An 11,002-nucleotide genomic window follows, 5' to 3' on the forward strand; every position below is an offset into this window, starting at 1 on the left:
ATTTGATTACATAATATAATATTTATAAAAAAATTATACTTTATAAGCTTAATATACTTTACAGAGAGTGTAGAAAAATTGCAAGCCGATATTATCTCTGTGGATTCATCTGAAACAGGTTTGACATCTTTTACACACTTTTTGTGATTCAAACAATTTTTTAAAAAGCGATGCAAATATCCCTGCCTAAAAGATGGCACTTCAGGGGCCATCTGTTGAGACACTTGCTCGTGCCCAAGCTTACTTTTATGAAAACTCTCTATTATATCGCTGCAAATAATATTAAAATAAATTTATTTTAATTTTTAGGAGAATAAATTGAGACTGAATATGATAGACAACATATTATGATGTACCTTTTACAAATAATACAATATTCGTCAAAGTTTTCCTGAAGTTGAAGTACATCCAAATGTGGATCTTTAAGATCTGGTGTTGTATTAAAAACTTTCTTATAATTGTGACGATAAGAGCGATTAATCCGACGAATTCTTTCTAACACGTTGTTTAAGTTCCACTTGGGACTTCTAGGAAGGATAAATTCTGATGTGCCAATAAGCATTACATGACCACCTAGCGCCCTGTAGCTTATTGAGTATTCCCATTCTAATTTTAACATTTTGGTTTTAAAATCGTACGGCCGTAAATCCGCACAATATAGTCCTGATATTGTAATCCGCCAAACAGAGTTCAGATTTTTTTTATCCCATAATATAAACCATTGATCATCAGATTTTTGTGCCCAAATTCGTTCAACATTGTAGTATCCGCATTTTTTCGGTATAGTCACTCTGACAGGATAACAGGCTTCATAAAATTCGATATCTTTAATATAAAAATCATAATTAAAATCTTTTCTCAACAAAAATGTATCTTTAACAATATCTTATTTATCAATTCAAATATTACTTACTAATATAGTTCAACGGAAATTTGGCCATATACTTTGTTATAAAATCACTTAACCTCATAGGTGGTGTGTGCAATAGTTCGTAAGTTCTCTGTATTAAAGAATAAGAGAGATGCAACAAAATCTTGCATAAAGTTGGATTGCGATTTATACAGGACGATAACAGGTAATTATATAGCATTATACAGGAAGAAAATATACAATTTATGTTATATAGTAAATACGTACCTCTTTAAAATCCTCATATTCTGTAAATTTGATAGGTTTAATTTGTTCAATTAGCTTAGAGTTAACAAATCTGCTACTGTTCTTTCGAGTACAACAATTAGGCTTTGCAACTTGATAAATAAAGTCTACATGATCAGCCTCTTTTACGGATACTCTGTTTACATATGAATAATTTATATTATTTTTAAAATGTACAAGACAATGAGAATGGGATGTCATTTTCTTTGTCTGAAAAAAATAAAAAGCATGAAGAATTATTTTTATGCCTTTATGTATTATATACATTCACAAGGTATCCAGTAAATCGCCTGCAATACTTCGAAAGATAATTCTGGACTCAAAAAGAAAGAAAAAAGGTTATATAAATTTAAAGGTTATATAAATCCGGAAATAAGCATTTTCCAAATTATAACTACTTTTATGTTTAAAAAATTGTAATTAATTTTTTTTATTATAATCATAATAACAAACATAATTTATATTAAAGATCATAATTAATTATAATAATAATTCGTTTGTTCCCAAATTTTACGTGAAAACATAATTCGCTTGGCATCCTTTTTTAAATTTTTAATTTTTTTTTTTAATTCCTTGATATTTTTACATACATTATTTTTAGAATAAAGGATAAACATAAACAAATACTTAAATCGAATTAAATAAGATATTCAAATAGCCACCTTCAGCACGAATGCAGGCCATTATTCTTCCAACAAAAAAATTCCGAACTCTTTGAAAAATATTTAAATTCTGCTCAAATATTCTAATTAATATTTGATTAACCAAACTTGATTTAAATATCTGTTTATGTTTATTCTTCATTCTATACATAATGTAATCATATTTACAAATCCTGACAAATTTAAAAAAAATTAAAATTAAAAATTAAATAAATAAAAAAGAGAAATGCCAAGCGGACTATATCTCCACGTAATGAATCCTAAGAAAAAATAAATTATTATAACAAATTATGATTATTATTACAAATTATGATTGTTAATATAGTTACGATTGTGAAAAACAAATTACAATTATTTTTAACAAATAAGTGAGAATAACGCGAAAATAACTTATTTTCGGACCTGTGTTTATCGTATATTTATTATCATTTTTTCTCCAATTTGGGTCCCGAATCACTTCTCGAAGTATTGCAGACGACCCGATTTATTGGACACCCTGTATACTAAAGTGCCAATTTATAAAATCATATATCTAAACTAATGCTACTATGAAAAAATTATTTAATTTAATTTCGCTTGCTCACTTTCAACACCAATTTGAAAGTAATACTCTTATACGAACGCTGTTTGTTAACCGAAAAATATTGCTATCAAAATATTAAATAGAAGCAGCATTTAACAATATTTAACAATAATTCTTAAAATAATTATTTTTCTTTACTCTCTCGCAGAATTATGCTTTCATCAGATATTTCAATCAGGAAACGAAAAGACATTAAAATGGATAGAAATGAATTCATTTCGGCATTTCCGAATTTGCAATACAATTGGCAGTACATTGATAACTCAACCTTTTATTTAGATGTCTTTTCTGTCTTCGCGTTTGCTACATGTTCGCTATGCATATGTTTTTATGATAAAATGAGAATGATAAAAAAGTGTCAATTTTGGCCTTCAGAGCACATCTGAATAGACCTTGAAAAATCATTGTCCTCAAAAAGCAAGAAATAACAATCGTTTGTCCGAAAAGTGATAGGAGCTGTTGTGATAAGCAATTTGTCATTCTTCTATTTTAAATGAATAATGTATGGATTATTTTTCGTTTATTAAATAAATTGGCAGAACTACCTCTCGTCCTTTTTAAGTTTAGATATTTGTACTTTCGCTTTCTTGGATTTTCCTTTTGTTTTTTGTAATAAATTAACTAGAATTTTTTATTTGAATATTGATTATTTTATGCGATAGTAACTAAATCGATCCGGAAACATCCCAGAACGTAGGGACCAATTTCGATCAGTCTGTTGAAATATATCTGATCTAAGTGCAGCCAAAAGCTTTAAACTCTTAACAGGAACAAAAATGCTAAAATGGCTTAAATATAGCAAAAAATGACATTATTCATATATATACGGTTAATAAGTGGAAAATCATGATTTTAACTATAAGTATAAATACATATTCTTCATGTAAAAATCGCTGATTACTTTATAAAGCATTATCCAGGATACATCACGTGAAGATACAGTCCGCCTAGAATCCCTTAACAGAATCAGACCTCACAGTTCTCCTACTATATTTACTATATTTAGTAACTCCAAACCCTCTCTGCCATGTGCGAAGGCCTGCGTGCGTGTGTGCGTGTATGTATGAGCGCGTCCAAGTGTGAGCGAATCATCTGCATTTTCATCACAATTTGATGATACTAATGATTTTTTCTTTAAGTAACCCTGAAGGAATTAAGCGGTGATAGAAATGTTTTTTTTTGGAATCAACCAGTTTTACCGAAAAACTATATACGAATCTTGCAACGTAAGAACAATATCTTACAATACGTTGACCTACCTTGCACCCACATATATGTCCACTAACAGCATCGAGCAATCGAGCTTTGAATAATATATTCTGAGAATCTACTAGTATATTGAATACTTTGTACAGTCAATATACGGATTCTCTCTCAATTACAAATTTAAAATCTCTGATTCTTAATATTATCAGATCAAATCATTAGTATCATCAGATTATGATAAAAGTGAAATGTAAATTCGCTCACACTTTATCTGTGTGCCCGCGCGCGCGCGCTCACGCACCACACACACACGCGCGCGCACACACACACACACACACACACACAGATGGCAGAGAGGGTTTGAAGTCACTAAGGCTGCGTTTCGATATTCATTGCCAGTACTGAAAATCTATAGTGCATGTAACGTATATTATAGATTTTTAGTGCTTGCAATGACTATCGGAACGCAGCCTAATAAATATATCACAGGAGTGATGAACTGTATATAAGATATCCTGACCTCTGTCAAGGGATGCTAGACTGATGATTGTACCTCCACGTGGTGCATCTTGGTTAATGCTAAAGTAGCTAACATAAAGAATGTACATTTATGACTAAAATCATGATTTTCTACTTATTAACCATATAAGTGAATAATATCATTTTTTACTATATTTAATTAAGCCATTCTAGCAACGTTCCCATCACTTCTCGATTAAACGATTGTTAATTCTTGTATTTTAATTGTGAATCCAAACCATGATTTTTCAAGGTCTATTCATTGCTGCAGGGTATGCTTTGGAGCCAAAACCGACACTTTTTTAATATCCTCCTTCTATATATTCATTCATATGACACGTTCTTGTAGCATAATTAATAACTCTATTAAGAAACAAATTATTTACCTTGTTTTAATTACCATATATGTATATATATTTTGTGTGTGTGTGTATGTAATTCAACTTAAATACAAAATTTTTATAGACGAACAAAATGCAATGTGCTATTCACTTCGTTACAGCCACTGAAGAAATGGAACGATCGAGAATCTGAATAATGCTGGTTCTACATTCATCGCATCGCAGCGCCGCAATCGTTGCGATCTAGCTGTGATCCAATCAGTGTCGAGCTAGATTGACGTTGATTGGCTCGCAATGTTTGCGGTGCAACTAATGTTGAATCAGCTTTAAAACTTGTTACGTCTCTTATTGTAGACCCGGCCTTATTTTCCTTAAAGGTTCATCTACAATGAGAGTAGTAAGTCGTAAGACGTAAGAAATTGACCAATCAGTCGATTATTCATCTCACATGAGATGAATATAATCAATTGTAATTGATCAATTTTGATAATGATCTTTATTGATAATGAAAAGAAATTTTAAATAAAATATAAATAATCTCGAAGCTCGATCATATGTACTTACCACTGCGAGAACACGTTAAGATGCAATATAAATCTTTGAAACAATGGATTATAATATTGTCATAAAACAGTCCTACTTTATAAAGTTTATTGTCAAATTTAATTGTTTCGTTTAACTTGTACATCCGTTATATTAAAATCAAGTGTATACATATAAATAATAAAGTTAGCAGTGTAATAGCTCTATACGCAATACATGATCAGATTCTTGAGGTAAATTTTATCAAGATCGAGAAATATGCGTGATGTAGAAACTGTAGTGTTTAATTGTAAATTGAGACTTTCCTTCTGAAGTTTAACATACTGCTTAAATAATTATGACATAGAAAAATTTTATTCAAATGAAAGCATGAAATCTCTATAATGTAATCTGTAAGGTACTATACGAGTCGATTTTGAATTTAATGTAGTCCTGCTGCTGTAAGCTTTTCAATCTGAGAGCATGTATGTCGTATTGAAAATTGCAAAGTTTGACGGAATGCGCAGACTTGCTAAAATTTTTCTCGGGAATGCGGTTTACAGCGTGCGTCATAAAGTTTGAACCTTTCTCTTTAATTTGAAAAAATAATAAGTTGCTACGATTTTTTTACAAATTTAAAGCATTTTGTAACTCTTGAATTTTTCTCATGTACGATTATATTGGCATTTCCCGATATGCACCATAAGAAAATAAGGTTGGCAATCGGATTTTACACACAGTGTGTATGTGTGTATGTTTTACACACGTATGTACGCGCGCACTCAATGTGCAAAATCCGACCGCCAACTTCCCTATGGTGTACGTCAGGTAATGCCGACTGTACATGAGAAAATCACAAAGTTTGACGGAATGCTCGGACTTGCTTTCTTTTCTGGAGATGCCGTTTGAAGCGTCATAAAGCTCGAATCTTCCTCTTTAATTAAAAAAAAAACAAGTCGCTACAATTTTTTTACAAAGTTACGTATACAGCATTTTAACCCCTGTATCTTTCACATGTATACTCGGCATTACCCGAGGTGTACCATAGAGAGATTAGAGATCGGATTTTGAACATTGTGTGCGATCGGGCGTGTGTAAAATATACACAAATACGCACACGGTGTGCAAAATCCGATTGCCAACATGAGATAGACAACCCAATGCCATACGTGAGAAAAATACAAGAGCTACTTTAAAATACTAGAATTTTTGTAAAAAAACATCATAGCGACTTGTCTTTTTTTTCAAATTAAAGAGAAAGATTCAAATTTTATGACGCTGCAAACCGCATCCGAGAAAAATTTTTTATAAAACTTAAAATTATTAGAAAAGGCAATGGCATTAAATTTTTGCTGCATCTAATCGAATCAAATCTGAATCAAATTTTCCCAGATTTACATTACATATTAATTTAAACGTAATAAATACGAAAATTTATATTATTCATATTATTTTACACAATGATTTAAACAAATTGAAAACCTGTTTTCGATTTATATCTCGTTACAAAGGATCATGATCTTATATAACATTTTGAACTAGAAAATATGTAATTAATAATATGGGAATACACGAATAGTTAGAATGAATTTTCAAATATTTTATTAATCTATATGTATACATTACATACATCAAAAATATTTAATTATTTATTAGATAAGACTAATTGGTCGCGCGGTAGATATATGTATAAATGAAGCAAATAAAATAGGCGATCGATTCAAAATCAAACCATTGTCGATTCAAAATTCTTTGTATCTTACAGATTCGAAAACGAACTCGAATCAAATTAATACACTGTAATTCAGTTTGATTCGAATTCGATCTATTCGCACATCTCTATAGTCACACTTAATGCACGAAAGAAAAAAATGTTAACATTTATTTAAAAAATATTTTCATCTTTTTAATGATTTTATTGACCTGATTTATCACGGATATGTATCTATTAACATTGAGTAGTGATGAATCATTACAAAGTGACATTTTATGAAAATCTTGGAAAATCACTAAAATATTTTGATAATCCCTGAAATTTTATGGAAAAATTCTCTGAAAAACTCTACGTGTGCGAAATGACGAGCATTAACAGGAAAATTAATTTTCGTACTTACAGAGGAATTTTCAGAAAAATTAAAAGAAATTTTTTCACCAGAGATTCCAGTGTGAACAGAATTTATTCAAGTACAATGATACACAGTTACATTGAGTATTTCGTTCCACTGATCAACCAAGCTCTGACTTATATTTTCACAAAAGGTGAGATCGATCTCGATCAGTTTAGAACATTTCGTGAAAAATTGGGAACATATATCAGGTGTCACAGAATCCAAGCTCACCAAGTTTAAGTATTTTAAATTTTTACACAAAGCTAGTGTTTCCAAATCACGCTTGGTGATAAATTCAAATTTGCTCAAGTCGACTTTTTCCAGGCGTTGACAGGAAGAAAACAATCTATAGAGAACACCACCATTGTCACTAGAATCGATTATCTTGCAGCTGTAAACAAGAGCCAATACGATTATTGCATGCAAAAAAGATAAGCATATATAGATTTCAAAGAAGAATGCGATATATTTTAAAAGAAATATTTTCACGTACATACCTAGAAAAATTTATTTCTTTCAGATTCTTACAATCGGCAAGAGCATCGATCCCTTGCGATGTAAAAGAGCAATCCATTAAATTTAATCTTTCCAAATTGAAGCAATTTTTTAATTCTATAGCGACTGTATCTATGTTTAAACGCGTATTTGCTAAATTTAAGTTACGCATCTGTCGATTTTTCTGTAGTACATCACATAAAGTCTTAGTTTGTAATCTAGGTATACGTGCAAGTTGTAAACTTTCCAAAAACTGTAAATTTTTAAGGTGTAAAATACCTTCGTTACTTATGCAACCACAATAATTTAGATCCAATTCTAAAAAATATATGTATAACAGTATAATTATGTTTAATTTACCAGTGACCATAATAATCACAGAGTTATATATGTACGTACCTTTCAAATTTTTGCATATCTCTGAAATATCACGTAGGTTAGAATTAAAGACATAATCGCAGTGACTTAATCGTAGGTGTGTTAAATGTCTGCAGCAAGTTTTTATAAATTCCCTAAACTCCGGAGCAAAAAATTCGCAATATGCCAGATCCAATTGGAGTATACGTTTACACCTGGGTGCAAAGTAATCAAAGAACTGACAGATACTTGTATGCATATATGTTAGGTGTATATTCCGTAAGTTCAAACATTTGTACAGCAGAGGATCGCGTGATAAATTATTGAAGCGTTTATTGACTCTGCTCATGCGACTTAATGATGTCACATCTAAGTTTTTCAATATTTCCAGTATCACTTCATCCTGCAATGATAAAATATAATTTAGTTACATAATATAATATTTATTAAGAAAATTATACTTTTAAGCTTAAAATACTTTACAGAGAGCGTTGAAAAATTGCAAGCAGATATTATCTCTTTGGATTCATCTGAAGGAGGTTTGACATCTTTTACACACATTTTATAATTTAAACAATTTTTTAAAAAACGATGCAAATATCCTTGCCTAAAAGATGGCACTTCAGGGGCCATCTGTTGAGACACTTGCTCGTACCCAAGCTTACTCTCATGAAAACTCTCTATTGTATCGCTGCAAATAACATTGGAATATATTTTAATTTTTAGGAAAATAAAATAAAATCGAATACTGGTGGACTACATATTATGCTGTACCTTTTACAAATAATACAATATTTGTCAAAGTTCTTTTGAAGTTGAAGTACGTTCGAATGTGGGTCTTCACGATATGTGCGTATATGTTGCCACATGCTTCCTAACAAGTTACTTAAGTTCTCTTTAGGACATCTAGGAAGAATTAATTCTGATGTACCAATAAGCATTACAGCTATGTCCATACAGCTTCCTGAGTGATGCCAATATTCTAATTTAAGCACTTTGGTTTTAAAATCGCATGGCCATAAATTCGGGATCATATTGTATAGGTCTGGAATTGAAGTCATCTGAAAAGACCAATTCTTTTCATTCCACAATAGAAACCATTGATCATCAGATTTTTGTGCCCAAATTCGTTTAACATTTTTGTATATCTTTATCAGTATGGTCACTCTGATAGGATAACAGGCTTCATAAAATTCGATATCTTTAACATAGAAAACATAATTACAACCTATTCTCAATAAAAGTGTATCTTTAACAATATCTTATTTAAAATTCAAATATTATACTTACTAATATATTTTTGTTCACCCATATTCAGTGGTATAAGATTCATTGGTCTTGTAGGTGCAGATGTGTTGCCGTGCAATAGTCCGTAAGTTCTCTGTATTAAAAAGTAAGCCGAAAAATGCAACAAAATCTTGCATAAAGTTGGATTGCAATTTATACAAGACAATAATAGCAAATGATAGAAAAAAATACAATTTATGTCATAGTAAATATGTACCTCTTTAAAATCTTCATAATTTGTAAATTTGGTATATAATGGTTCAATTATCTTAGAGTTATCAAATGTGCTAAAATTACTGTTATTTTGAGTACAACAATTAGGCTTTGCAACTTGATAAATAAAGTCAACATGATCTGTTTCTTCTACGGATACTCTATTTACATATGAATATTTAACATTATCTTCAAAATATAAAGGATGAGAATGGGATGTCATTTTCTCTATCTGAAAAAAAAATGAAAAGTGTGGAAAATTATTTTTGTGCTTTTTTATGTATATAAGTATACATATAAACTAAAATGCCATATTTATAATATCATATACCATGTATCTAAAATAATTCTATTTTATATAAATAATTATTTAATTTGACTTTATTTTGCTCACTTTCAATACCGACTTGGAATACTTATATATGCAGAAGGATATATAACAAATGCTATTTGTTAGCAAATAATATTGCATTTAGTGTGATTAAAATATTAAATAAAAGCAGTGTTTAATAATACTTAACAATAATTCTTAAATTAATTCTCCTTCTTTGTTTTACCCCTCCCCCCCCCCTCCTGTGACATTATGCTCCCACCAGGTATTTTATATTTATAATAATCGCGTTGAAAAGACACAACGGTTGAGTGAATTCAGTAATTTTTGTCTGTAATTGAAATAGACCTTTAAATTCATGATAAATCTAGAAAAATATTTCAATGGCAATCGCTTACTCTACCGTCCGATCTCTGAACGCAACCAATGTGTACTATCAAAACCGTTGACAACACTGACCAGCAACTTATTGAACAGCTTATTCGACAAGAGACACAAATCGAATAAAAGATCGATGTATATTCGTAACTGACTCTTATCGGGACAACTGATCAATATATATACATAGGGAGCTTTCCAGATAAATCAACACAGGTATCATTCTGTCTTTGTTCAATATTTATTGTTAGTGAAAAATAAAAACAAAATGTGAAAAACAAATGACTCTGTGTCGATTTATCTGGAAAGCTCTCATATGGCTATGTTATTCTGATAAGAACTGATTATGAAATATATATATCGACCTTCATACCTCTTTCAATGTTCAATGTGCAATATCTAAGCGCAAATTCGAATAATTTGATAACTCAACTTTAAAATAACTTATATTTAGATCTCTTGTCCACGTTTGCTACGTGTTCGCCATGTACATTTTTGTGTAATAGTTGAATATGATCGAGGAGAATAATCGATTATGGTTTGTTAATTTTTATGTCTTTCGACTATTGTAGAATAGACTTAAGACGTTCTACAATACGTCGTATGTAGGATCGTAAACCGTAAAGCGTAAGCCGTAAAAATTGATCAATCACAATCGAATATAAGAAGAACATTCGATTGTGATTGATCAGTTTTTATGATTTTGGGTGCCTTTTTATACGCAGAACGCAGCAACAGTAAAATGTCACGTAATTCAAATTTTTCAAAACCGCTTCCGCCGCATTTGCTGCGCATGAAAAGGAATTTGCAGCAACATATTATTAAAATATTTAACCTTAATATA

At 30.4% G+C, this 11,002-nt stretch overlaps 1 protein-coding gene across 1 annotated transcript in view; it reads right to left on the bottom strand.

Moving 5' to 3' along the window:
- LOC105450742 overlaps nucleotides 1-10,301 on the bottom strand; it is a 10,385-nt gene extending 84 nt beyond the window's left edge. Inside the window, exons 1-12 of the mRNA XM_011690729.1 lie at nucleotides 10,240-10,301; nucleotides 9,454-9,681; nucleotides 9,240-9,330; nucleotides 8,724-9,150; nucleotides 8,433-8,640; nucleotides 7,992-8,352; nucleotides 7,595-7,910; nucleotides 7,194-7,488; nucleotides 1,139-1,366; nucleotides 914-1,001; nucleotides 357-825; nucleotides 63-270 (exon numbers count right to left, since the gene is read on the bottom strand). Of these exons, the coding sequence (XP_011689031.1) occupies nucleotides 63-270; nucleotides 357-825; nucleotides 914-1,001; nucleotides 1,139-1,366; nucleotides 7,194-7,488; nucleotides 7,595-7,910; nucleotides 7,992-8,352; nucleotides 8,433-8,640; nucleotides 8,724-9,150; nucleotides 9,240-9,330; nucleotides 9,454-9,672 (2,910 nt within the window). The 5' untranslated portion in view covers nucleotides 9,673-9,681; nucleotides 10,240-10,301. The remainder of the gene's footprint in view (nucleotides 1-62; nucleotides 271-356; nucleotides 826-913; nucleotides 1,002-1,138; nucleotides 1,367-7,193; nucleotides 7,489-7,594; nucleotides 7,911-7,991; nucleotides 8,353-8,432; nucleotides 8,641-8,723; nucleotides 9,151-9,239; nucleotides 9,331-9,453; nucleotides 9,682-10,239) is intronic.
- Between the last annotated feature and the right edge of the window lie 701 nt (nucleotides 10,302-11,002).

The sequence above is a fragment of the Wasmannia auropunctata genome, unplaced genomic scaffold, assembly GCF_000956235.1.
Source record: "Wasmannia auropunctata unplaced genomic scaffold, wasmannia.A_1.0 LD336057.1, whole genome shotgun sequence".
NCBI classification, from domain to species: Eukaryota; Metazoa; Arthropoda; class Insecta; order Hymenoptera; family Formicidae; genus Wasmannia; species Wasmannia auropunctata.